General features: G+C 45.4%; 1 protein-coding gene across 4 annotated transcripts in view; it reads left to right on the top strand.

The window, feature by feature from the left end:
- TMEM209 (transmembrane protein 209) overlaps positions 1 to 27,931 on the top strand; it is an 834,036-nt gene that overhangs the window by 164,462 nt on the left and 641,643 nt on the right. For all 4 annotated transcript variants that reach the window (XM_069629610.1, XM_069629607.1, XM_069629609.1 and 1 more), the window contains one exon: positions 11,561 to 11,692. In XM_069629610.1, the coding sequence (XP_069485711.1) occupies positions 11,561 to 11,692 (132 nt within the window). The remainder of the gene's footprint in view (positions 1 to 11,560; positions 11,693 to 27,931) is intronic.

Below are 27,931 nucleotides of genomic sequence, written 5' to 3'. Positions count from 1 at the left end.
CATTCTCACTTTCCTCACCTTCACCCCAGAAACTCCATGTCTCCAGAGCTCTGGTCCTCTCTATGCTGGACTACTGAAACATCCTCTTCCTCAATATGCTCTTCGCCTCCTTCAACTAAACTGGACTTCGAACTGCAAGACTTATCTTCGCTCAAATAGCCCACATTCTGCATCTCTCCAACACTAAAATCATCTCTCCACTTGCTCCTAGGATCAAGTTCAAGACCCTCAGCATCATCCACAAGGCTTTCTGGGGCCTTGGACCCCACTTCATCCAACTCTCTCTCCCTAAATATCTCCCTGCGAGAACCTTTCGGTCTTCTAGCTCCAACTCTGCAGATCAGACGCTTCTCTAAGCAGAGAGTGGGGTGTAGATCTCTCTCCTCGGCAGGATCCTCCCTCTGGAATGGCCTTCCTGCCCCTCTCAGGCTTGAGCCCGATCTCCTTAAGTTTGTAAGCTCCTCAAGACACTCCTTTTCTTTTCCTCTTCCCCCTCCCCTGCTAACGCCCCGTCTGCCGCAGTCACTGACTGCAAGGTTCCCTCTGAGTTCTACAGGGCACCAGGCACCACCCACCCCTTCCCAGTTCACCACCCTCCTCGCCCTTAGCATGTGGACCTTCTCCCCCTTGCACGCGATGCAATACCTGGCACTTGCCCTCCTGGCCTCCCCATAGCACTCACCTTGCCCCTGTTGCCCCCCTCCTCCACCCTTCACTTGCACTCTCTCCTCTTTACCCCTGCACTTGCCTTCCCACCCTAGCACTTTGCATTCCACGCAGACCGGCACTCTCCCCAACCCCTCACACTTCTTGTTACTGCACTTGCACGACCCGAATGTCACAAGGCCTAGTAGGACCGTTCTTGTTCTCGCTCCCTTGTCCACCCCCCTCCTTTGTTGTCTTGTGGCACCTTGAAACACCCTTTTTTGTTTAAGCGCCTTACAAATATCCAATAAATAAATAAATGCAGCTGCCACCAGCCTACTCCACATAAAATATAGCAGCACCACAGGACCAAAATCATGTGCTTAAAAGCACCTTGGCTCTTGTAGCTATGTCACAAAAATTGTTGCATTGGGACGTCGGCAAACTTATTTATGGCCCCAAAAGACAACTAAAACTAGGCAAAATGTTTAGGGGACCTACAAACTGAGCCCAGAGCACCACAAAAATGGAATTCTGCCCGAACACCTTTTCTAATCCTCTCTAAGCCTTAGACAGGCCGGTTCTTTTGTGCAAGTTTGAAGAGCAGAACAGACTCCAGAGTTGTGGAGAATTTGAGATTTGACGACCACAAGCACATACACTTGCCTCTAATATAAATAAGCCTTCAAGGCATCCCATCAATCGGGCAGCCATTCCTGTGTAAGATTCAGTGTTCAAATTACTCCATGGGATTCAGAAATGACAGGCATACAGCTGTGTAATACACCACATGAACAAGTGTAAACGCCATTTAGGAGGTGACTTTGGGGTAGCAGAAGTTTGGAGGGCACAGACCAGAGAGGACATGGTTCTATACTTTTTAACCCTCTAAGTGCCATGGGTCCCCGACCTCTCCTCCTCCCCCCCTCCCCCCCTCCCCCCCCCCTCTCCCCCAAGTGCCAATGCCTTTTTTGGTGATTTCGGTATGTCGCCATTCAGTGCCTTGTAACTTTTGTTACATGAGGTATCTCGGCCATATTTGGCCCCTTTTTTTCCCCACATGAAGGGGGTCGTAACGTCACCCAGGAATCCTAGGTTGCTGTAGGTCGGTGAGAGAAAATAACCAAAAAGGGGGACCTGTGGTTTTTTCTTGTAAGAGCTAGGAACAAATGGTTTGCTGCGCTGGATCCCTCAATTTCCTGGCTTTCAAGAACAGGTTGAGTGGAAACAAAAAAAATATTTCATGTGGTTCTCAACCGTTCTGTGAGAGGGAGGCGATTTTGGGCATTTTTTGCCAATTGGACATGCGTGGACGGAATGGAAGAAAAGGGTAAGAAAGCCGAATTGGAGGACAGAAAGGCATACATTTCTGAAAAGTAGACAAAATAGTTTAGGAAAGGGTGATTTGCGCAGGTCAGGCAACAACTAGGTAGGGGAAAATTCCATAGTTTAGGGAAAGAGCGGGAAAATGACCAAAAAAAAGGTGTGGTGGTCATGGTTGGGCTGGTACGGCAAAGGCGTCTATGAATTTTGAGAAAAACAATGCTCCGCTACATTCCCCTGACTCTTGCAGTTAGGAAATCGCACATTTTTTTAGTGTTTTACAAAACAAGCAATACCACAAACCAAAAAACGGAGCCATGGTACACAGGAGTTTTATGCTGACGGCCTGAACAGATGTACTTGGCATGTGTAAATCAGGAACACCAATGTGGTGAGGAAGGGCAAGCATATATTTTTTTTGAAAGCGCACAGGCAGTCCTTTTGAAGGGTAGGTGACTTGTGCAAGTTACAAACGTGTATGGTGCCTAAAGCAGTGACTAAATGTAGGTCACATTTGGGAAATGAAAGGGTTGAGTGACAAAGGGCAGCAGCAAATTGGTCGAAACGTTATGTAAACCACGCAGACACAACAAATGTCATAGCTTCCCACGTTCTCACAGGTGTCCCGTCGAAAACGGTACCTCACATGTGTGGGTGCACCTACCTGGGCGCAAAGGGGAAAGCCTAAAACGCGGCTAACCCCAAGTCTTTACCCTTAAGCTGAATTTCAGGATTTTCTCTGAAGCGCACACTATACAGATATGGGCCTAGGGTGTTAAAGCCACCAAGGAAAACCGGGTCCCCCATACATTTCTGAAAAGAAGACATCCGTGGGAATCCAAAGATGTCTGACTTGCGCAAATTTCCCCAGAATGTATTGCCCACAAGCCGCGCCAAAGACCCACATGGGAGAAGGGTGCCCAAGGCCAGGGACATTACCGCTGACTTTGCTGGAGCTCTGGCTGGCCTGCGTTACAGCTTCTCCCTACCAGGGAGTCCTGGCAGTGTGCAAATACCTCGCTGAAGGGAAAAGCTGTAATGCAGTCCAGCCGCAACTCCAGGACGGTTGGAGGTGATGTCCCCGGCCTTGGACATCCATGTACCATGTGGGTGTACCGTCCCCTAAGCACAGCGGCAGCTCCAGGGAGCCCCGGCAGGATCCCCATTCCTCCCCGGAGGTGACCTCTTTAACGTAGCACAGCCAGAGGTGCTGCCTGGGCTTGCAGACGGACAACCCACATGGGAGACATCCGCTCCCAGGGAAACGCCAATGTTCTGCTGGCATGGGGGTCAATTTGTGGCCTGCCCCTGCAATTGTCTCCCAGCCCACCAAAATATCTGCCCAGACGGCCCATTCCCACCCACACCACCAACAATCCAGCCCGAGTCTCGCCCACCCCACTGACATTGGGCCCTAACCATAGAATAATAAAGAACAGTACTCACATAACATTGCAGTTGCTCGCGTAGAAAAAGCTGTACACGAAACAAAAAACATGTTACCTACGGTCACCCCAGCAAAAACAAATCTACACTCATACTTTCCAATCATGACCCCCTTGCAAGCCATCCCTGGTGGTCTACTGAACCTCACCCCCCAGTGAAAACACATTTGCCCCTTCCTACGGGCAGAAATCTGCCCCCAGGGAGGGCTGCATGAGGTGCCCCCACACTCCATTTGGGGTGGGGGGGGAAGAGGGCCACCACAAAATGTCGGACAGGACCCCCAATGGATGGGGCATTAGGGTTTGGGCACCCTGGGGGCAGATGGGCACATTGGTGTGCCAATCTGCGCCAAGGGAAGTTTAGTAAACAAAGAAAAAAACTGAAAATAGTAGGCTGCACTTTAGGGGGGGCTAAGGGACACTCTAAACTGCTGGGTAATTTTGAAATGTAAAGGGGGTGCACCTTTTCATCCCCACCCCAAATGGAGGGGCAGGCCATCTCATGCAGGGATCCTGGGGGGCAGATAAGGGGGGGGGCTGTCATGCACGCCTCCCTGGGGTCAGGTGTCCCTTCCTAGGAGCAGATATCTGCCCCCAGGGAGGGCTGCATGACATGGTCCCCACTCAATTGTGGGTGGGGGTCGAGGGGGCCACCACCCCTTCCCATTAGAAAATTGCCCGGCAGTTTGAGGTGCCCCACAGCCCCCCTAAAATGCTGTCTACCATTTTCACTTTTTTCCTTTGTTTACCCAACTCCCCTTGGTGCAGATCAGCACAATAGTGTGCCATTCTGCCCAAAACCTACTGCCCCACCCATTTAGGGGCCTGTCCGACATTTTGTGGTGCCTCCCCACCCCAAATGGGTGGGGGGGGCACCTCATGCAGGCCTCCCTGGGCCTCCTACGAATGGCTGCAAGAGGTACACCCCCCTCCATTTGGGGTGGGGGAGGGAGAGGGCCACCAAAAAATGTGGATCAGGCCCCCAAGTGGGTGGGGCAGTAAGATTCCGGCATCCTGAGGGCAGATTGGCACACCAATGTGCCCATCTGCGCCAAGTCAAGTTTGGTACACAACAAAAAAAAAATGAAAATGGTAGACTGCACTTTAGGGGGGGGGGCTGAGAGGCACCCTAAACCGCTGGGTAATTTTCTAATGTAAAGGGGGGTTCTACAGCAACCCTCCCTGGGGTTGCATGCCCCTTCCTAGGAGCAGATAACCGCCTCTAGGGAGGGCTGCATGACGTGACCCCAAGTCCATTTTGGATTGGGGGGGACAACCCCTTTCCATAAAAAAAATTCTCTACTGGTCTAGTGGGAGGGCACTCCCTCAACACCAGCCATGAAATTTGTTTTCTTTTTTTTTCTTTGCCCCCATTCCCTAGGGACAGATGGGATCCCATCTGCCCCAGGGGTCCCTAACCTGCAGGCCCCTTCGTTTGAGGGGCCTGCCTACACTTTGTGTGGCTCCCCTCCTTTTGGATAGGAGGCCACCTCATGTACTCCTCCCTGGGGGTCAGAAATCTGCCCCCATGGATGGTGACAAGGGGTGGCCCCTTTCTACTTGGGGTGGGAGGGAGAGGGCCACCACCCTTTCATGTCATAAAAAAAAAATCTGTGGTGGCTAGTGGTCCCCAACCCCCCACCCCCACCTCCCCATTTCGTCCCAAATTTTTATTTTTTTATTTTTCTAATGTCCCTTCCCCTGGGGGCAGATGATCACCCATCTGCCCCCAGGGTCTCCATACCTGTGGCCCCATGCTATGGGGCCTCTGGCGGAGCAGGGGGTGGGGGGTGAGGGGACCGCTTACCTACTTTAGTTTTTGCTTACTGCGTTAGTGCCAAAATGGGATACGCCAGAATTTCGTAAGGTTAGTCTGTATTACAGGCCGACATATTCATACACCAAAGCAATCCTATCCAGTACATTTTTTTGAAGGAAAAAAATGGCATCAGTCGGAGAAAAAGCATGACGCGAACAGGCACAGTCACTATTTTGTGAAACATTGCATGCGAGCGTACCCACCAAAAACACAGTAGAACCCAGCATTGTGGAAAAAAATGAAATTAGTTTATTTAAAACACTGGAAAAATTGCAGAAAAAAGAAGTCAGTAAATGGTGGGAAGAACACTCACTCCAAAATTATGTGGATGTGGGAAGAATACCACGGGGTCTCAGAATCTTGACCACACAGTCTTTTGATGAACAAGATCCCAAAATGTTGAGCGAATCGGGCAACTCCACTAATGCATCCTCAGGACAGTTCCTTAATATTCTTATTAAATATGCCAAAAAAGACACAGAAAAAACATTGGAAAAAATGGAAGAAATGAACGAGCAACTATCACTAATAACTGCAAGCGAAGAAGGTACTAAACTGAAATCCAATATTGAAGATAGCCTCAAAACCTACGAGGAAGACATCAAACAACGGAAACAAAGGAAATTCCTTCGCGACAAAGAGGATTATGAAAAGGGAAGAGTTGTACATCTTTGCTCGCAGATTTGACCATCTGAGGAAAAATCGGTCCAACAAAAACATCCAGAGCAATGAACCAACAACGACCCCCACATCTAGTGAGGTAGCCAGAATCTGAGACACCCACCAGTGAAACTGAAAACGTCTCTAAAAAAAATAAATTTTTTAGACGAAATGAGGATGCTGGGCCTAGACGGCCGAAACAACCCAAAGAAGTACACAGGCAAAGGACGAGGAAAACCATCGGGACGTGGAGGAAAAAGAAAACCAGGAGGGGACAAAGGAATAAGCAGCTCAGAGTCAGAGGGCAATTCGAGAACACACTCTGGCAACAAGAAGGCAAAATAAATACAAACAGCATGGATAATAGCATCATTAATTTGTCGGATTATGTACTCAGTCAGGACTAAACCAAAGTCCTTCAGTATGGATTTAACTTCTGTCCAACCTTTCCTTATGACTATGCAGAGACGAGGATTGACTTCTTTAAGTACATGCGGAAAATTAGATTAAAAAAATCTTTCTATTGAATCCACCAAAAGAAAAAACCAAAACTACTCCACAAGGAAAAACATCTGTCGCCATTGAGGATCTAGACACCTTATTCAATTTGGCGGAATTGGAATCCTTAGGGAATGTGGAGGCAGTGTCCTCTGAGATCTCTTTGGAAATGCTAAATATAGACACAGATTGGCCGATAAACAGCAAATTAAAGGCCGAATCAAGGTTCAATCCCCTACTCCAACCGGGGGGAAAAATCGAAGCCTTTCAAGATTTAGTGATCCATGATCTTCAGAAAGCAAGATTACAAAAAACTAAAATTAAATGTAACTTCTCATCTAAAGAAAGACCAATCCTTAAAGATCTACAAAGTGTCAAAAGCATGGTCATCAAAGCTTCTGACAAAGGCACGAATGTGGTTATCCAAAACCGCACAGAGTACATAAAGGAAGCATACAGAAAACTACGGGATGTTGAATGCTATGAGCGACTGGAAATCAACCCCACAGAGGAAATAAAACTCAGTGGAGACCTTTCTCAAGAAATGGTCCGATATGGATCTCCTTGACGAAGACGACTGCAAGTTCCTCTTCAATAAATTCCCAAGTATACCTACCATATACTTTCTCCCAAAAGTCCATAAACATCGAACCCGCCCCCCAAGCCGACCCATTGTCACTCTGAATGGAGCTTCCCTCGAAAATATCTCCAAATATGTGGATCAGACCTTATTACCACTTGTATTCACGTTGCCCTCATACCTGCGGGACACCAAAGATTTCCTCAGCAAGATCGAAGGTATAATATGGAAGGAAGATTATGTTTGCCACATTGGATGTCGTTTCATTGTACACCTCTATCCAACACAATGATGGCAAAAAAGCGTGCAAGTATTTTCTTGACAGCAGGACTCTTAACTTCCTTGCCCATGGAGAAATGATAGAAATGTGCCTTAACAACAATGTCTCTATTCGATAATAGTTTATATAATCAGCTCAGAGGGACTGCTATGGGCACAAGTTTTGCCCCATCTTACGCAAACTTGACAATGGGGTGGTGGGAGAAGTTCCATGTATGGACAGAAGGCAACCACTGATACACTGACCATATAGTTCTATGGCTTAGGTTCATTGATGACCTCTTTATCCTTTGGAAAGGTGAAGAAAAAGATTGGCTTGAGTTTGTAAGTATGTTGAATGTAAACATTCTTAACCCACAATTTACTGAAACTCATAGTCGGCAAGAAATCATTTTTCTGGATGTCTTGGTGAAGACCAACCAACAAGAAATCGTGACCGATCTATATCGCAATCCTACGACCTCAAATATGCCACTTTTCGCCACAAGCAACCACCCCACATCTTTAAAGTGGAGCATTCCATACGGGGAATTTGTAAGAATAAGACGTAATTGCAGTACAATTGAAAGCTTTGATAAAGAATGCAAATTTACAGCGGCGAAATTCTTAAGACAAAGATACCCGATAGCAGTCTTGGAGAGAGCATACACCAAAGCCCGCAACTTAAACCGAATGACTTTACTCTCAACCAATAAATCAATAGAAGACCAAGAGCAAGATGTTGCAATAAGACTTATCCTTAAATTTGGAACACATGCCAATGTCATAAGATACTACATCGACACTGGCATGTTTTACAGTCTGATGAAGCTCTAGCACCGATTCTAAAGGAAAAAGTCAACATAACTTTCAGAAAATCCACAGCCATTAAAGACTCGCTGGTTAGCAGTTTTTTGTTGCCGGTAAATGAAAGTCAAAACACCACTATTTGGCTATACAAAAATACCAATGGCTTTTTCAAATGCTCGAAATGTAAGGCATGTAAATTTGCTCAGAACAAAACAAACTACATACATCCAATAACTAAGCATCTTGTAGGATTGGGCAGTCATATTACATGCAATACTGAGTTTTTGGTCTACGCCCTCCTATGCTCCTGCAATCGCTGGTATATTGGCGGCACTATCGGTAAATTAAAACTCCGAATTTTACAGCACATGAGCGATAAAAAACTGTGACCCTTCTTATCCAATGGCAGTCCACTTCAGAGACATACACGAGAGTAAATTGGAAAGCCTAAGATTCTTTGGATTGTATCATGTTTGAGCCAACCCTCGTGGGGGCAACAGAGAACTAGCACTATGCAAAATGGAGACCAGATTTATTTTAGATCTTGAATCGAAAAAGCCCAAAGGCCATAATCTTGACGAAGAATTATATACATATCTAGGAACCTGAGAAGTTGGTCTATCAAGAACTAATGATTGGTTTTAATTGTATTATCTTGTGGAAATAATTTGGGTTATCAATGTACATTAATTTCAGTTCATTTTTTAACTGATAGTTTGCTTATCTATAAGAACTTCAGAAAGCTAAGGCTTGGTGGTATGATGCTTTTAATATATCTTACTCAAGTAGTGTCTGGATGTGGTTATATGAATGTTCAATTAATGGTGTTTACATGTGTTTTTATTCATTTTAAAACTCTACTCCGTGGTGGTTCCCGCATAAAAATGAGAATGGTCTCTAGAAATAGTTAATTCTGCAACCTATATCTAAATACAGAAGGCCTAGCTTTGATTCATGTTTACATAGATGATAATTTTACTCATAGATTATATTTGCACTATACACTTTATCATTCTCTTCAGTGAAATTACATTTGCATAAGCACTTTATGAATCCATGCTAAATGAGAACCTCATGCAAATTTGCACTTTAAAAATGGTTACGCGAAGCTAAGCACTATGCACTTTATTGACTAGCATTCAATGTATATTGATTCATGCACTTTATGACCTGTGTACAATCTATTAGCACTATGCACTTTATTGTAAAGGCTCATATTTCCTTTTGGTCCATTAATGTTGACATACCATTTGCCTTTAAAAACCTTCGCAATGGTTGCATTGTCTATTCACGCTATTTTTGCCTCAGGCAACGCTTTAATATGAGCGTAATAATTTGGCAAGGTTGCTATAATTAACAATGCACGACTGAACGCATATAAGAATGTGTCAAAAAGGCTGGGAATTACAATTATACTCCCATGGTTATGTCTTTCCTGATAAAGGCGTGTTAGCAATTTAGTATATATGATAGCTGTCGTAATAGCCATTACAAAATGGCAACCATGCTTATTAGCTCAAATAGGCTGAGTTTTGGTAGCAATGAAAACTAAAAAGGGACCACCACTGGTTGTAGAACCATAGTTAGGTAATGGTGGGTATATCTACACAATGTCACTGAGCACTCACTTGTACGTGATCAAGTAGCGAGGAAGCTGTGAAACGCGTTGTACCGTGTGATTTTCTACTTTGGCTGATGCTGCAATAAAACTGGATATTTTTAAAGGAAAACCTATTGCTTTTTGTGTTCAATAACGGACGAAGCTTTACTCTGGCGAGTATTTCACTGTTTGGAGTGCCATCCTCTCTGGGAAGAAGAAGAAATAATTTTTCCCTTTCTTTGGAATATATATATATCTCGTTTTGTTAAACCTGCACGACTTGATTCTTTTCCTTAGTTTTGACAAATTATGCTAATGGCATCAATGAAGATTTGCTTGTAGCGCAAATTCTCTATGCAATATACAGAAGCTACCTTAACATTAGATGGCATACGTTTTACTAAAGGAATAACACCATCTTGAAATCTAAGGCACTTAATTGATTTTATAGGCTCATGTTAATGCACCAGTTTAGTTGTCATGAAAAACTGATGTACACACAACACGCACTGTACCTTACACCTATATGGTCCTCGCATTATGTTGGCAGCTGCTACTGACCAGCATGGGATAGGGCACTATTCCTTTGATAATTATTCCCCCCCCCGTTAGTTTGTTTTACAGTTAGCGGTAGGACTACAGAAGGTAGCAACATGATTTTACAAGGGGGGGCTGTTTCTTGATTACACATTGGGAGACTCCTCACCATCCCCTTTGTACTTTTGACCATAACATGTGCGAACATTCACTGAAGTGGTGTTGTTTGCTCCAAATTTATAAATCCTTACAAATGCCTAAAAAACTAAAAGATAAAATAGCTTTTCATCTCATTTATTTGATAACTAGCTTAACTACCCGGCTTCGAACAGGATTTCAATTCAGATTTTTGAATCACTCTAAGTCTCACTTCAGTTTCTTCAGCAGTTTCATTCCTTCCTTGTTTAGCAGCACTAATTCTCTTAACAGCAAGTCGTGTTTCAGTTTCTCCAGCAGTTTTATTGCTTTGTTTTGTAGCAGCACAAATTCTTTGATTAGTTAATCTTGCTTTAGGTACTTGAGCGCTTTCTGTCTGAAAGCATGTTGAATTCTATCCGCTTAATGGTCTTCAGATCTTCCTTCAGAATGTTGATCATGTTTCAGCTTTCGATGTTTTGTTTTGATTCAGGTGGGATTAAATACTAAGCTTTTCTTTTTTCGTGGCATTTCTGTAAAAAATAGATTAGATTAAAGCATTCATGAAAGGAGAGAATACAGAAGAAAAGTATTTTTGTTAAACATGGAACCTGATTCAAATCAACTGATTCAACTATGTCATCTTCAAATTGTAGCAAAATTCCATTTGATGTCATGAGGGTTAAGCCAGTAATAGTTGCATTACATCGGCAATGAAATAATGAATATTCCATGCAAAATTCATGACACCAGACCCACCGTTCATGAGGATCCCCAAGAACGCCACATTCAAACCCACACGACTTTGTTATATATGTATGTTCGACCAAACCATAATCAACATTTTTTTTTACTGTTGATCTGAAAAATATTTTTCATGTTATTAATGACATAATGATGTTAATTCATTGCACTTTGCATAGCCCTGATCGCTCGCTTGCAAGCACGACACAAGTGTTGGGTCATTCTGTCTGTTATTTTGAAAATAAGTGCAATTGAACCATTAAGATTTAGTATCTTCACTTCTTCCTGTTTTTAATAAGCTTGCTGTAAGTGCCATTCAAATATATTGAAAGTATTGCAATGGTGGTGTTTTGCACAACTGCATCATTTAATTTCAGATGCATGACAGAGCCTTGGTATACGAAATTTGTCTCAGTCCCACTTTTGAGAAGCAAAATGTCCAATCTAAAATGATTAAATCAAGCTGCAACATGACCCTGCATAATGCTGTTTTTGGTATCTTGCAGAGCTTTCTCTTGCTTCGCTGTTTAGCTTGAACGCCTTGTTTGATTTCTGGCGGTACTTCAAGTACACTGTGACTCCCACAAGTCTTATCTTGAGCCCATCCCAGCAAACGCTTCTTGGATTGCCTGATGCATGTAAGTTTACAAAAATACTTTGGGCTGCTTTAAGAAACTCTGCAATTCTAGCATGTAGGTATCTTTGCTTGAAGGCTAAACAAAGTTATTGTGCTTTAAATTCCATCCCACACCTCCCTTATTACTAAAGGTGTTCTCTGGCCCTTGGAGTCTGTACTGGATTTACACAGCGTTTTCCCTGAAGGGGCACACATGGGATACATTGAACTGCACCACTTCTTTTTTTTTTTTATTTAAGTTACACAGCAAACATAAAACATCAACATAGTGGATTCATGTTTACTCAGGTGATATTATGTATACAGTTTACAGACCTTATACAACATGCACTCATACTGCTTCATCTTCACTATTATCTCTGTCACCTGTATCGCTTAGGGATTGACAGACACTTCCCCATATGTCTCTTAGGTCTGTTGGCACAGGAAGTAGGCTAGAATATACTTCTTCCTGGTCATTTGCCCATACCATGTCATTTATCCATTCCTCTGTTGTGGGGGGGGGGTTCCTCCCTTCTTCCACCTCATTAATATGGTACGCTTAGCTAGCAGCAGTCCAATGTTAATAAGCCTGCATTTCGTTGCATTCATTACATAACCCAATATGCACATAGATTGTTCCCAAGTTGCTCGTCCATATCCTCTGGTGCCTTAGACTCCACTCCAGTATTCAGAGAGTTTCCCACATGACCAAAACATGTGTTAAATCAGTCTCTTCATCCCCACACCCTAGGGCATCTCCCCGTGCTTGTTGCATACATTCTTTTCAAGCGCGCTGGGGTAAGATGTATTCTATTCAGTATTTTAAAATCGATTAACCTGAACCTGGAATTGACTGACACTTGTTTACTGAGGCAGCACAGCTGACACCAGTGCGAGTCCGAAAGTGTGATTCCCAAAGTCCCTCTCCCACTCCCCCTTAATATCAGGTAGCTGCGCCTTCCTTGTTTCCAGTGCTATTTTAGAGTCCTGAGGCAGTTTTCTTGGTTGTCCCGGAAGAGGCTATGTAATTGAGACACGGATGTGCTTCTGGTTCTTGTGGGAATCCGTCCCATGTCGCTGTTATTGCCTACCTGAGTCTGAAATATTGTAGCTTCTGAAGTGGGGTGTCAATCTGTATTTTAATCTCCTCCCAGGGACTGAATATACCATCATGGTACAAGTCTCCAAGTTGTGTTATTCCCGCCAATGTGTGGATAATGCTGTCTGTTGCCGGGGCCAGATAGGGCGCATCCCAGATCGGCATGTGGGGGCTATACAGCACAGTATTTCGGGGCTATTGTGTCCATTTAGCCCATGCCTGCTGCGTGGCTAATTTAGGGTCTAGGTGGTTAGTTTTCCCACCTCCCAGCTACTATCCTGTGTAGTAAAGTGGCCATTGGATTCCATTGTGTTTATAGTTCGATATAAGAGGTACGCGGTGCATCTGCGACCCAGTTCATAGCGTAGAGTGCTTGCTCTGACAAGTAGTATACCTCGTAGTCTGGTGCCGCCAGTCCCCCTCGCTTGTATGTCTGCGTGAGGCGTCACCAGCTGGCCCTCACATTATTCCTCCACACGAATGCAGAACAGGCGGCAGAGATTTTCTCAAAGGATTTGCCCGGCCAGAGTGGTATTTTACTGAAGAGGTAAAACACTTTTGGTAGTATAATCATTTTAACCCATGCTACTCGACCAGTAAGTGAAATAGGGAGATGGTCCCATTGGCCAAGTTTGGCACACAGCGCTACGGCCAGTGTGTTGTAATTGAGGATACGGACTAAGCGAGCAGAGCGTGCCATCAACACCCCAAAGTATCTAATCGGTTGGGGGGGCCCAGCGCAGTCCACATAGGTCGCTTGGGGGTGCCATGCCATCAGACAACGGGAACATTTCAGACTTTATTTAGCCGGAGACCAGAATACCTTCCGAACTCCTGGACTGCATCTAACACTCTGTGGAGATACTTCTCAGGATTCCTCACAAACAACAAAATGTCATCTGCGTATAGTGTGATCAGTTCTACACTCCCAGCTATGTGGATACCAGCTCTAGCATTCCGCATCCTCATGAAGTCAGCCAGGGGTTCCATAACCAGTGCAAATAACAATGGGGAGAGTGGGCACCCTTCCTTGATTTTCCCCCCCGCCATCTCCACCACTGCTGTCAGCGCACCATTCACCAGCATCCTAGTGTATGGTTGTGTGTACAGGAGTCGTACCCATTTGATCAAATTAGGGGCAATACACTGTGTTGAAGACCTTCCGCATATCTAGAGATATGGTTATTCCCTCAGCCGTTGTGATTCCAGCCAGCACATTGTAGATTCTGCGTGTTAGATGCAGACGCCCTCGCCAATACAAATCCCTCCTGGTCCTCATGCACCATGTAGGGCATCACTGGGTTGAGCCAGGAAACTAGAATTTTGGAGAATATTTTAGCTTCAGTATTGATGAGTGACAGCGGGCGGTAAGATCTGCAGTCCTCGGGGGGGGGGGGGGGGGGGGGGGCGGAAATTCAGCTCCAAACCAGTCAGATCCTTTATAGCAGCCTTTATTTCGGCAAGCGTTATGGGGGTCTCCAGAGCATTGCGCGTGTCCTCCGACAGTAATGTCGTGGGTATTGCGGCCAGATATTAATCAATCTCATTTTCAGTGGCTACACTCTGGGTGAGTACAGGCTGCTATAGAAGTGTTGGAACAACCCACTAACCTCCTCCGCTTTTGTGACCACCTCACCATCCTGCCTAGTGATACATGGGATGGTCGGCCTTTCCTGTTCCCGGTACCTACGAGCCACCATAGGTCTGTCAAAGTAGCGCAGCTCTGTCCTCAGATTCACGAAAGTGCTCCAGTTGCGTTTTAATCCCTGCAGTGATCTGCGGTGACGGACTAGCCAGGTATTCCGCCTGCAATTGGGCTATGGATTCCTCTCGAGCTCTTGCCTGATGTCACGCAGCACCCCGAATTCGGTGGAAATTAATATTCCCCTCATATAGACTTTAAATGCCTGTCACAAGGTATTTTGCTCGGCAACTGAGCCATCATTAGTTTTAAAAAGTCTGAGATATGCTGTGCCATATTAGTTTTGAAAACTGGGTCTAGGAGTGAGGCAGGTTTTAAGCTCCCTTGCGCCCTTTGAGCCTCACTATCTGGGATGTCTGTCTCTGAGTGTTATAGGGGAGTGATCTGACGGTGTCCTGGGAAGAATCCAGGCCTCAGTTACCCAGGCCATAGCCGTGCTGGATATCAGCCATAGATCTATGCAGGAGTTCCTGTCGTGCACGGAAGAATAGAATGTTTAGGATCTCTGTGCTCCTTGCAATGAATGCCAGGCATCTCTTAGGTCTAGGTCAATGACCTGTGTATGAAGTGCAAGGTCTGCATTAGTCTGGGATCTTGGAGTGGATGAAGTGTGATCCAGGTCAGTGTCTAGGATGATATTGAAATGTCCCTTCCTCCCCCGGCACCCCCTGCAGAGTATTTGTGCTGTTGGATATTTTGGGCATCTCTGACATTTTTGTTCATAAAATTCGTGGTCATCAATATTGGGGCCATAAATGTTCATTAGCAATACTTCTGCTTTCTCCAGCTTCCTGTGTACTAATACATATCTGCCATGATCGTCCATTTCGGACGGATCGTCAATTTCGGACGCAAAGTGCGTGTAGGGGAGTGCCTGTGTTTTAAGATTATGACCTCTCTGGCCTTAGTGGAATAGGAGATATAGTAGCAACGTTCTCCCCAACCGGGGGGGAATATATACGTGGTGCTAATGTATCTCCTGCAGATACAATATCTGTGCCCCTTGTCGATTAGCATATGCAGTCACCTTTCGTGCTTTCATAGGATGTCCCAAGCCCCTGATATTCCAGCTCAGTAGTTTAATTCCAGTGTGCCTGGGGTCAGCCATCGCCATTTTTATATCAGTGTGTAAATACCATTATTTTGTGTCTGTGTGTGCTGTAACCTTCACCTGTCGCATTTTGTTTGTACAATTTTTATTTGTTTAGATTTTCACCCAAACTCCCAACCGTTCCTAGGGTATACATGCATTTCGTCGACCACTTTTTCATCGTGGGACTTTTCATCGCCGACCCTTTCATCGCCAACATTTATTTTTAAAAATTTTTTAAGGGGGGGTGTTTGTGCGGGTTGGGGTATGATTATTTAAGTAAGAAGGGGTTGGGGGGGCGCAGCCCCCCCATAAATAAATTAAATAATAAAAAAAAATGTTGGCGATGAAAGGGTCGGCGATGGAAAGTCCCACGATGAAATTTCGTTTGGCGAAATAACGTAGAACCGTTCCTAGTGCCCCGAACTTTGACTATGTAATCCCCATCTGCCGTTTCTCTCTCCCTCCCCCCCCCCCCAACTAACCTAACTAAACTGCACTCGCATTGGGGACTTCTGTTTCCGTGGCACCCAGGAGTGCTGGCTGCTGGTTTTGCATGAATGACTCCCCGGTTTACCACCCTCCCAACATTAATCTGCATGTCAAGAACACATTAGGAATACCTTATGGTGCTATGGGTCCAAGGTTGCTGGCACATCACTAAAGATACAAATGTAGCATCTGCATGGATGGCTCACTGCGGTAGTTCATTCTGGCCGGATCTGTTAACTGGATCACAGTTGGAATATGTCTCGTCGTTCCGTCTCTCCGGGAGGCTGGGCCTCTGGTAAGGGGATATTGGCCTCCACAAATAAGGCGGCATTTTTTTTCATCTCATGTCCTGTTTTTGTGTTGTCCCGTGTTCTACTCAATTACTTATCCATGTTGGGGTCCATACTTGCTTGTCTATTAAAACACCTAGTTGAATGTTATTTTTTTTTTAAAACATTTTTTTATTAGCAATAGGTTAAAAAATAAAACCTAACAGCTTTCAAAGTCATCATACAAAGAGAAAAAAACACAAAAAAACAAGAGACTGAGCCAAAAAAAGCAAGAAGAAAATATTAAATCCAGGAGGGGCAAAACATAAGTAACAATAGTCAATGCAAAGAAATACAAAATCATTTTGCCACTTTCAAATTTCATTAAATCAAAAACAATTCAAAATCATTCACAAACAAGTCATCCGGTAAAAATGTTGAATATTCAATAAACAATACACCACTTGCTTTTTTTAGCCACAAGGTGTTTCCCAACACTCTCGTAGGGCGAGACCCCACCTGAAGCCATTTCTTGACTGCGATTAGAACAAATACTTCTTTCAAAAAGGCTAGCAGAGCCAAAGTCAAGGAAATTTGAGAGCGTGACATCAACTTTCCCCACCAATCATTGGCAGACATAGTTGAAAATTTGGTGAAGAACTTTGCCGACCATTTCGACCGGAGGTCACTTGCCCCCGGGCAGGAAAGGGTAAGGTGTATTAATGATTCTCTATTACCTTCACAGAGCCTACATTGGTAGTACCGTACGGCTGCCGGCTTCTGACTTTCTATGACTTCCTTTGTAAGGAACAAGTTCAACCTCACCCCCAAAAAATTGGCCTGCTTATGCCTGCATTGAAATTTTGCTATATATTGAGGCAGTGAGCCCCTTGCTCTGATGTTCTTAAAGTTGTTCCCATAGAGCTTTGAATTGGTCCTTTTATCCAGAGATTGAATCCAGTCAAGGTCATACAACTTTCTTTTAACCCTCGCTGGCTGTGACCATAATGACTCCAGATTCGCCTAAAACGCCCAGTGTCTTTACAAAATGAACTCCTAGTGTAGAGGAGAGCCTCAGTGGGTTTTAACATTGCTGAGTCAATTGCTGCAAGATCTCCTTCCAACGTTGCAGCGCGACATTTCCTGTAAAGTGAATGAGTTTTCCAAATCATAATTGAGTAGAAGGAAGTCGACCCCAATTCTACACTGATGATCTGAATAGGCACACAGTTTGGCACGCCCAAGACCTTCCTCCAAAATAACCCTTCCAGTTTATCCCACACTAAACCAGAAAGCAAGAAAGACGTTTCCGCCCCATATGTTAGAATTGGTATCACTTTTAGGCGGAAGGTCAATCACCAGGAGCAGGTAAAATTTGAAGTAGCGCTGTTGGATGATACAAGCTTGGGCAGCTAAATTCCTTGTCTTACTCCGCAAAGATAGTTCCCTTTGATTATCGGCTGCACTGTCGTTTAGACACATCCCCAGGTACGCAAGTGCCAATACTTCCATTCTTTGTTTCACCTTTGATGTACCAGGCGTTGCTCTGGCCTCTTTTTGTCTTCTTGAGGCCAAAGGTAAGGATCTGTGATTTATTGAACTTTATTTTTAGCCCATTCAACTCCATGTACTTACCCAGGGCCTCCAGCTGCCTTTTTGGAGGCCCACCTGCATTTGGTCAAGTAGGATTAAATCATCGTCATAGAGCAGTCTTCCGATATGTACCCCCACCAAGGTAGGTGGAAAACATCTGACAAACTCAAACGCAGACTCAATGTCAGAAATAAACCGATTGAAAATGGCAGGGGACAACGGGCAGCCTTTCTTCAACCCATTGTAGATCGAGTCAGTCATGAGCCCCTTTTCATCCAATCTCGCTCGTAGAGAAGTTCGGCTGTGTAGTGCTTTCAAGGCTTCTTTACTATCCAGCGGGCAGCCCCAGGCTTCCAATTTTGTTCACAACCGTTGGCGATCTATCGTGTCGAAAGCCTGGGCTAGATCAATTGAAGCCACATGTAGTTTGTGTCCATACTTCGCCTTTCCCTTTAGGATATTTAGGAGAAATAGATTCACCGAAGTCCCAACACCCTTAATAAAACCTGTTTGTCAGGGATCATAGTGGGCAGTGACTGTCGCCCAGTTGTTCAAGGCTTTAAGAAGGAGCGACCCAAAAATCTTATCACTTACATCTAAAAGGGCCTATAGTTGCCTAGTTTCGCCCTTTTTGTAAATTGGAACAATTGTTGAACATGTCCAAGATGACTGTTCTTTGTTCTTTTGATTTGTTCGAACCAGAACCACAATTTCTTTGACCAAATCGGGATCTTCTTTTTAGGTGCAAGTTCGTCATCCCATCAGGGCCTGCCGCTCTTGAATTGTTAGCCATAAGTATATGGTCCCAAATTTCGGTCTGAGTCATAGAAAAGGACCAGGGCCCCCCCAGACCAGGTTCCTCTCGAGGACCTTGATTTTTAGGGCCTGCGAATATCGTCTCAAAGTGGGTCTTCCAGTTTTCAGCCGCTATAGGTTTTAGCAGTAGAGCATCTTGAGGTGCAGAGAGAGCGTTCATAACTCGCCACATCTCTGCTCTACTTTTGGAGGAAATGAGACGCAGCATTCGTTCCACATCCAGTTGGAGCATGTGATGTTTGTGACTTTTGAGCCAGTTCTTAAAAGCTTGTTTAAGCTGTCTAGAGCTTTCTCTGGCCTCCACAGTTTGACTTGTGGCGTTTACTCTTAATTTCTTATTTAGTACCTTTTTCCTGGTCGCAACCTCTGTCGTATTTATGGCGTGCCGAGAAACAATGTTTATTGGCCCTTAAGGATGATACATCATTCGCTCTAAAAGGCTTGGTCCCCTGAGATATAGATTGGGGAGCATTGTTAGAAGTAGCTAGCAGCGGTGGAGGCATCACCCTTAGCCTGTTTCTTCCTGGGGTGATTTCCAAGGTCCCAGGTTGCCGGGTGCAGATCTTTGACCGTTTTGCTACAGGTATTACTATGGTCCGGTCGGACTCCCAAACTACCAGATTAATTCACAAAAGAGGGATTCAGAGGCAAATATATAGTTCAAAACATTCGCTTCAAGGCCTCTTTTCCATGTTTTCGGATGCGAGTCCTCTGAAATATGCCCATTCACCAGAAGGATGTTCATTTCGGCCATTTCTTTTCTCCAATAGAGCCCTCTCAACAATTGCTGTGGTGCCGAAGAAAGTGAGTCTACGATGAGATTAGAAGCCCTATCGAAAAACAATGAATGTTCAGGTCACCACACAAAGGGACCTCTAAGTTAGAATGAGTGGCTCTTGCTTCATCAATTAGGGCCACCACTGTTTTCACAAACGTTTTGCTCCGCTTTGATGCCACATTCCAATAAAGGTTTATCACCATAACCTTCTTGGAAATTCCAAGTAGATAGGGGCCCAATAATAAAATTATTGCCTGAATCGGAGGCGGAGGTTGGAATTCTGCTATGATCACAAGCCCTTTCCGCTCTAAGGACTATTAAAAGACCAGCCATCGGTCTACCATTGAGACCCTTTTCCGCAGGGTTTAGGCTCAGAGTAAATCCTTCCAGCGGGGGAGGGGGACCTCAGCCGCGTATCCTGGAGGCAGACTGTCAAGCTCATGCAGGTTTGGAATGCCCTCCCCAAACGGATACAAAAAAAACACAAGTGTTCCAACTGCATATTTTTACGTAATCCTTTGTGACATACAGCTGTTGAACCCTCCAACCATCCCAGCGTTATGAGCGGGCGTTTCCATCGGCCAGGGCACCCGCCAACCAACTCCAATCCTCATTTTCCAGATAATTGCGCGTCACTGGCTGCTCTCTCTGATCCTTCATTAGGGATAAGGTCCCCTAGGACGAGTAGCAGACCCTAAAGCAAGTGTTGGGGAATAAGTCCTCGAGGGCTGGCTTTTTGTCAGTCAACCTTTTTTCTTTTCTTTTTTTTTATAGACCTACCCTAGCATTAATGCTTTGGGTCCCCCTCGGTGGACTTCTCTCAGATTCTCTTGACGAGAATTAAGCAGGGTTGGACTATCCCCCCCTTTGGTTCAGATAACCTGAAGCCCAAAGGTTGTAGCTTTGACCTATCTGTTAGTAGAGTATCTTTCTTGGATGCTGATGACAGATGTAATGGTGTTTTGTCCAACCAGTATTCGTCTGGGAACTCTACTAAGAGTAGGTCTTTAGATTTAATTTGGTTGTACGCTGGTATGGTGCTCAAGAGGCGCATAACATTTACTCTGTTCAGAGTTAACTTGTCCTCTATGATAAGTATTCTCTCCGACAAGAGTCTGGGGTATCTTGTATCGCTCTTAGCGGCGCTTTTGGAAGGCAATTTAGAAACGCTGTCAACCTTGGGCCCACCCAGGGTCCATCTTCCACTGACGAAAGGACAGTGGATTCTTAGGTGGCGCACCATGAGCTTCGCTTTAGCTTTTGCTTGCAATTATACTTTTTTTTATTTTTTCTTTTTTTTTTCCAAGTTTCTGGAAGCTCGAACCAACCAGTGGGGCTACCTTCTGGGGACTCTGCATTGGACTGGGCCTCGTCATCTTGGATCTTGTCTGCCGGCGTGTCACGATAGCTGTACTCCCCAAGACCCTCGGAGGAGAAGGGAACTCCTGGGGTCAGTCTTCCTGACGGAGATGGAGGCCCCCCCTTTGGATGCTCGGCCTGGCGGCCGACTGCCTCTCTTAAAGCCTCGGACGGACTGGATGATCTGCTTAGTTTCTCTTCTTCTCTCACTCTCACCTTGGGATTGCTCGCTTACAAAACTCGCTTGATCCTCTTCCTCCATGGAGTAAGAGTGATTAATTAAGTCTATTGACTGGTCATCAAGAGGTGTCCACAAGCTTTGGTTCACTAGTTTGACTCCTTGACACAGGGTTGGATTTATCAGCCACCCAGTCACTGTAGCCCGTGGAACTGACCAGGTTTGTTGATTTTAGCTAATACAATTGGTTGAATATTCCTAATGGTGTGCCTAATCCTTCCCCCTTCAGGTATGGCGAGGTCACTTTGCATTGGCCTAGGGTCCTTGCGTTATCATTCTTTTCTTTAGCAAGCTTTCTCTTCAAGGCCTGCTTCTTAGATTGCAGCGACTTGCTGTTAGTCCTCTCACTCTCTGATAATTTCAAGAAGATATCCTATTTCTTTTTACCAGGACCAGACCCTGTGTATCCTACAACTCCAAGCTCCTTCGACCCATCCTCCCCCCCCCCCCCCCGTTTGAGGGGAGGGACCCAGGGTGATATCGACAGGCCTTCCTGAGGTTGGGCCACTACAAAACGCTCTGCTTCACCCCTAGCCCCTTGAATCTCATTTAAGGGCTGCAAAGGGGTTGACCTAGGCGGATGGTTGTATTGAATACGATCTTTACAACCAACAACATTTGCACCCGCCCTGGACGACAACGTTGGTCGAAGACTAGTAGTTGGCATCTGGGATTATGAACCTTGAAACCCATCACTCCTTCTGATATCTCTCGACGCCGTTGCAATTATTGAATGAAGAATGGTAGTAATCGCTTCCTTGTTTTTATCAAGGTGTCCCTGTATCCCTGTCGCACAACTCTCCAAAAATACCAGTTTAGTGTGTAACATTGCTATCAGTGTTGACTGATCTCTGATATGATCACTCATGGTTTCATGTAAGGAGCCAATGTCAATGTCGGGGCCGCAATAAGGCCCGAATCTAAGGTAGCAGATCTCAGGACCTGAGCTTCAACCTGCGCTGCAGCCAGGTCCAACAAAAGGTCTTCGTCCGTTAGTTGCCGGCACATACTTGGAGGTCGCTAACATGTGGTCCTTCAAAGGTTGATCATGGATGGATCTTCTGGGTGGACCCACCTGGATGCATGGAATTGATGGCAAACCCCCGGAGGACAGATTATCAGAGGAGGCCTCAAGGAAACTTTTTGTAGGCAACACCCTAGAATCAGCTGGAGGGTCTGCTCTCCTTTTTAAGGGGTGGGCTTACAATTGGACCCCCTGAGAGCTAGAGCCCCCCACTATAGGAACAGTTCGGGGGCCCCCATCTCCCTCCCCATGCATCTGCAAGGGGCTGTTCGTTGACCAGCCCCAGTCAGATTGATACAATCTCACAGGGGAGGGACCCCTGAGAGCTGGGACAGCTGGCTCATCGGACATCACTGATGGAATGGGGAGGACTCTGGTCTCCGATAGGCAAAGCAGGATGTGAGCGGTACCTTATCTGGAACTATACCTCTTGGCTGCCAAAATGTTTTCATAATACAGGGTTCTGGTTTCTTAAATGTGTTACCTGGGATTTTTGCAAACCGATATGGGTGACTGCACCCTCCCCTGACTGGGGAGCCAAGGTGAGGTCCAAAGTTTCATCAACTGCTGGTACCAAAACTCCTGCCTGCACCAAAGGTTGTAGTGATGGTATTGACCTTTGAGGATCCATTCCCGGTGGCCCTTGGCACCGAACTGGAGGCAAAACCATTAAGAGGCTCTGAACACTGGTTTTCCTCTGGGCGGATCAAAGGTGGATTAGGCGGAGAGGAGGAGTGGCTGGCCTCACCCTCCTGACTGAATACTTGGCAGTACAATTCTGCAGGAGCTTGGGCTTTTGGCCTGTAATTCCGTCCTCTAAAGTATTTCGAGGGGAGGTAATTTTAGCTGTGACATGAACCTGTACCTCACGAGGGCAACCCTTTGCCCATGGCTCCTCCTCCGAGTCCTTATGGGCGACTCAGGAATTTCCCGCTCAGAGCTTCCGATGACAACTTGAGGTGGGGACAAAGACTGTACGGAAGATTCTATTTGGGCTAGTCTGGCATCCGGAGGGTTGTACGGGCCAATGAGTCCTTCGCTGTGCCCCATACTCGGTAGATGTATCACCATCCCTTTAGTTACTGGCCCGCGATTAACAATCCATGGGCAAACTAGTCCCCCACTGTTTTTACAGTAGCCTGAGAGCGGATTGATATCCCCACCGCGGAGATGCCCTCCTTAATTTCTTTCCTGTGGCCTAAAACCACCACACTACGCCCACCTCGGCCCGCAGGAAACCAAAGGAGCACTTAGTCCGAGGAGGGGTAGAAGTCTTGTGAGTGGTACAGTTAATCTCCTTGAACAGCAGACATAATTACTTTCTCACAGGCAAAAAATGAGTACAAAAGAGGAACGGGGAGGATAGAGCAGGCGCGTGTATTATGCTTACTTTATTTTCAGCACGGAAGCCTTCCGCCTGCACCATAGGGACCGTGCTGACCTGTAGGAGATGTGAGTGGAGGGAGTGTAACGCCGTCAAGGGTGGCCTGCTGCCCTGCTGGAGCTACCAGGAGCTACTCCTTGCTCCGACGCCAGATCCAGCACAGAAACATTGAGCAAACAAGTCACTAGAGGAAAGCACCTAGTGACGAGAGTCGAGCTGCACTGCAGAGCAAAAAACAACGTAACACAAGTCCATTGTGATCCTGAAGTCAAGTACTATCTATAAAGTTGTTTCCTATGTTTTACATTGGGTACTAATAGTTTCCATTCATTTTGCACCATGCTTCTTGGGTAGTATCCTGCTCTGTCAAGCTGAAGTCCAGAACATCAGTTCCTTGAAAAGACTGAGTCACACTTAAGTCAGTACAAGCCCTAATGTAACTATGGCACAAACTGTCAGATGTGGTACCCTAAAGTCCCGGTTGACAGAAACAAGTAGGCTCCGCTGGTGTTCTGAGGCGTTCAAAGCCAATATGGCACCAAAGCCGCTTGCAAAATACAGTGAAGTTTTCGCAACATGTGCTCTTCCTAGTTCTGATGGTCTTATTGCTGAAGCCGTGTAAAAAAGAAGTTGATTGTGGGTCATATCGGTCTTTGTCCCTATTGTAAATTGTGTCCCTAGTTTGGTTGCCAGGATTTTGTAATTCTTTCTAAACTGGTGCATGTCATCGGCCTGGTTTCCTGCTGCAGAGGAATGCTATGTTTAATCTGAGAAGGTTGTTTTTGTTATTGGCAGCTTCATCCGCAAAGCAAAGGCCATTAGTGAGTTTGGATGATCATAAAACGTGTCATAGTAACTTGGTATTATGAGGCTTGTCTTGGGTACATTCAGTCTGAGTGGTTATTTTTTTCAATGATTTGCATTTCTATTTGGAAATCTGTGGCAAAGACAAATGTAATACATTGGATGCACGGCAGGTGCAGCACAGAGCTAGTCCGGGTTGCCGGCTGTCACCCTTTTGATCTTTGCGTTAACAAATGCGCAACTGGCAGATGTATTCTGGTAGTAATTTATAATGGATGGGTGACATTGTATTTCTCTTGATGCAGAGTTGTCATAGCTAAGGGAGCGGAGTGGGGTCCTGCTAAGCATGATCAAGACGATTGGGAATTTGGTTTAATATCCAGTTATGAAATTGAGATGTCATTGCTATTCCCACTCCATGGTGCGTCTAGGCAGAAACTTAAAGCGTTGCATAAGGTATTACTCAAGACAGAAATGCTTGGGGATTTTGATGCAATTGGGTGCAATAGGTACTGGCTACTATGGCAAATATTGTGGGAATAGGGTTCCCAAATGAATGGCCTTGGAAACAACTTGCAAAACACTCAGTCCTGGATTTTCGGACCTATAGAATTGTAGTTGCGCAATGTCGTTCCCTGGCTGCTATGCTAATCGGCTGGTGAGGCCATTAGGATGCTTGGAGAATGAGCAATTCCCAGGCAACTGCTGGAAGTGTTTTTTTTTTTTTTTTGGGGGGTGAGGTGGGAATGATGAATTGCTGGAGGTAGCTATGACCAGGACAAAAAGGTCAAAGAATGTTGATTTCAGAGGGACCGCTTATGACCTAAATGATCCCAGACCCTCAACATATCTCAGTGCAAGTGCTGGTGAATGGATGCTAGATTTAGTTAGTTGGGTCACCTATATGATGCAAATGCATTGCTTTTATTTGGGGGTACAAGCTGATCAACATGTGCAGAAATGTCCCGTCCTAGAGTATGCCAAAAATTGCTGCAGAGGGCCTGGCTTGGGTTTCCCAGTAGACTATCTGTATTGAGGGGAACATAACTATTAAGTTTACCGCCATCATACAATTCTTTATATCACAACTATATGAAAATGGACATTGATTTGTGTGTACCCTTGCTAGAATGGAGTAGGACCTGTTCACATGTCGAAGGTCTCTATGCAGGCATTTTACATTAATTCAGTACAAAAATGATGTGGTATCTTACCAAGAGGATATTGCATAAAATGGGTATAATGGAAGACTCTATTGGAAATGGAATTATGAGCTGTTGGATTTCACAATGATCTGTTGGAGCTGTCCTTTGTTGACAAATCTTTAGGGTGAGGTGGTGAGGGGTCATATGTGAAAAGTCCTGGAATGAAGAGTGCAACCCACTATTCACCACCGCTGCAATGCCTGACATTAGTTTAAATGGCTGGTAAAAAGGTGCAGTGCTATGTGCTTGTAGTAGCAGCCCTGGCCACAGGTGCGTGGAGCAAGAACCTTAGTAAATCAATGATTGCTGAATGTGATACGTTTGTTGCAGGTGTGCAACATTGAGGGTGATACGCCACATGGCACATGATGCAGTACACACTGGATCAACTGAATAATTTAAGAGAATCGTGTTGCATAGTTGGTATTTAAATGTGGCAAATAACCCGAATCTATGTATGGAAGAGTTGTAATGCAGGTCCCACAACAAAGGTTGCCAGTGACTATGTAACTTGCAGGTTCTGAAGAATGCACTGTGGCATAGGATGTTCTGTTCTTGGTTTGCGCACTCAACCTTTACTTGTGATCGAGTAAATGCCATGTTACTCACATTTGTTTTTAGTATAACACTAATGTTGTTGAAACAGTTTGTATTCGAAGGATGCTATATTGTAAAATCTCAAGTGTTTAAAAAAATCCTCAATCCCTCATCAAGGTGTTCTCTGAACTCCATCTGAGCTAACTGTTTGTGCCAATGTTCTTCAAAGGTCAACTTGTACCCGCCTAATGATCTTTATACACCTTAGATGCCAGGCAAGCTTTGCACTGGTTCAGGGCACTCCTGCATTCAGAGCAATTGTGCCTTTGGAAACTCCAGGCAGCATCTTGTCTGTTTGGGCAAAGTCCTCCACTGTGCCTCTGACATGATCCCTTTGATCTTTTTACTTGTCCTCAGTGGTTCACCCAATTTTCCCCTTAGTGAGGCCTGGTCACTGGCTCACTATGGGTGCTACTCCGATATGTGCTCTTAAAACCCTATATGCTTCTCGAAATGGGGTGCCCAAAGGTTGTCTTAGACCAATCAATATGCCTAGTTAGCTGTATGCCCCAGCCGATGGCGGTATCAGAAAGCCTTGGCAAGCTGCCCAATACACTTACCAGACATTTGCAATTAGTGAGCTTATGGGCACCTTGTTATAAACGCCCATTCAGTGGGAACTCTGGCATTAGTATTTCTGAACGAGCTACATAGGTACACATTTTTAGCCCCTGAAGCCTCAGGCCAAGGCCAGGTTGGGCATGTATGTGTAAGGGTGTCTGGGATTCGTGTCTAAATCTGTGTTTGACCAGGAAGGTTGGAATGTGGTGACCTACCATGATTGGATGGTCGCCCGATGTTTGAAAGGATGCACTTTTGTGATTGGAGGCAGTTTGGCTTCTGCTATTTATATAAGCTTGGGGAAACAGTACAGCAGTCATTGGAAAGTGTGCAGGAGCAACCAAACCTCGGACGACAAAAGATCTACTGCGGCCCCCTTCCTAAGATCACGCTGAAGGTGAAGCACTAGTGATTTCCATGGATTGCAGCCTTCTTTACTGACCTTGGGGAACCGTGAGATGTGCACTGTACCCTTTATCCAGTGTGGAACGGCTTGGTCAGACTCATCTGTTTACAGAAACGCCCTGCTGCTAGTCTTGCGTTGCTAAGTCATACAGGCAGTGGAGCACTAGAAGACTGAGGTGGAGAACCAGTAGAGTCAGCAGGCCGATGGCTACAAAAGATGTTCTTGACTCATGTGTTCTGCAAGCCCTTGGACTCCAATGAACTCGGGCTTACCTGATCTGAATCTCTGTCCGTCCATTGGTACCCCTTGGATTCATCCACTTCGTATTGTGCACAAACCCTTGGATCAGAGCACCTTTGTCTTCGATTCAGCAACATCCCTGTTGACCTCAATGCTCCCTTCTTGCCTGTGCTTTCTTTTTTGCCTCTGGAATAAACTGCGCAACCAAGGCTTTCTGCCAATGGTAACTATTGAATTCTGCTAGGCGTTGGTAGAATTCCCCATTCTCCACAGTGAGGGGGTTCGAGCCATAAGGGGGTGAGATGGAACTGCCTTTCGGAGGGTGGATGCAGAGTGATCCTATGGCTTGCAACCCACTCGAAGACACTGTAACCACCCAACAGGAACAGCCCAGTCACAAACTTGATATGGATTGCAACCCCTCAAGTAGCCTAATTTAAGGTGGAATCTGTTCTGATCAGACACCGCAAGATTTAAACTGGCACTCCACGGAGTTCAGACAGTGATTGTTGGGGGTCCTCTCACCTACTCGCCTAAAGGAGAGAGGCAAGATGACCACAGACCATGCAGCTCCCAGAACGTGAAGAGATGCGGAACAGTG

Source organism: Ambystoma mexicanum, chromosome 12 (assembly GCF_040938575.1).
Source record: "Ambystoma mexicanum isolate Mex_15411 chromosome 12, UKY_AmexF1_1, whole genome shotgun sequence".
NCBI classification, from domain to species: domain Eukaryota; kingdom Metazoa; phylum Chordata; class Amphibia; order Caudata; family Ambystomatidae; genus Ambystoma; species Ambystoma mexicanum.
The sequence above is the reverse complement of the archived record's forward strand: the minus strand, read 5'-3'. Positions and strand labels throughout refer to the sequence as shown.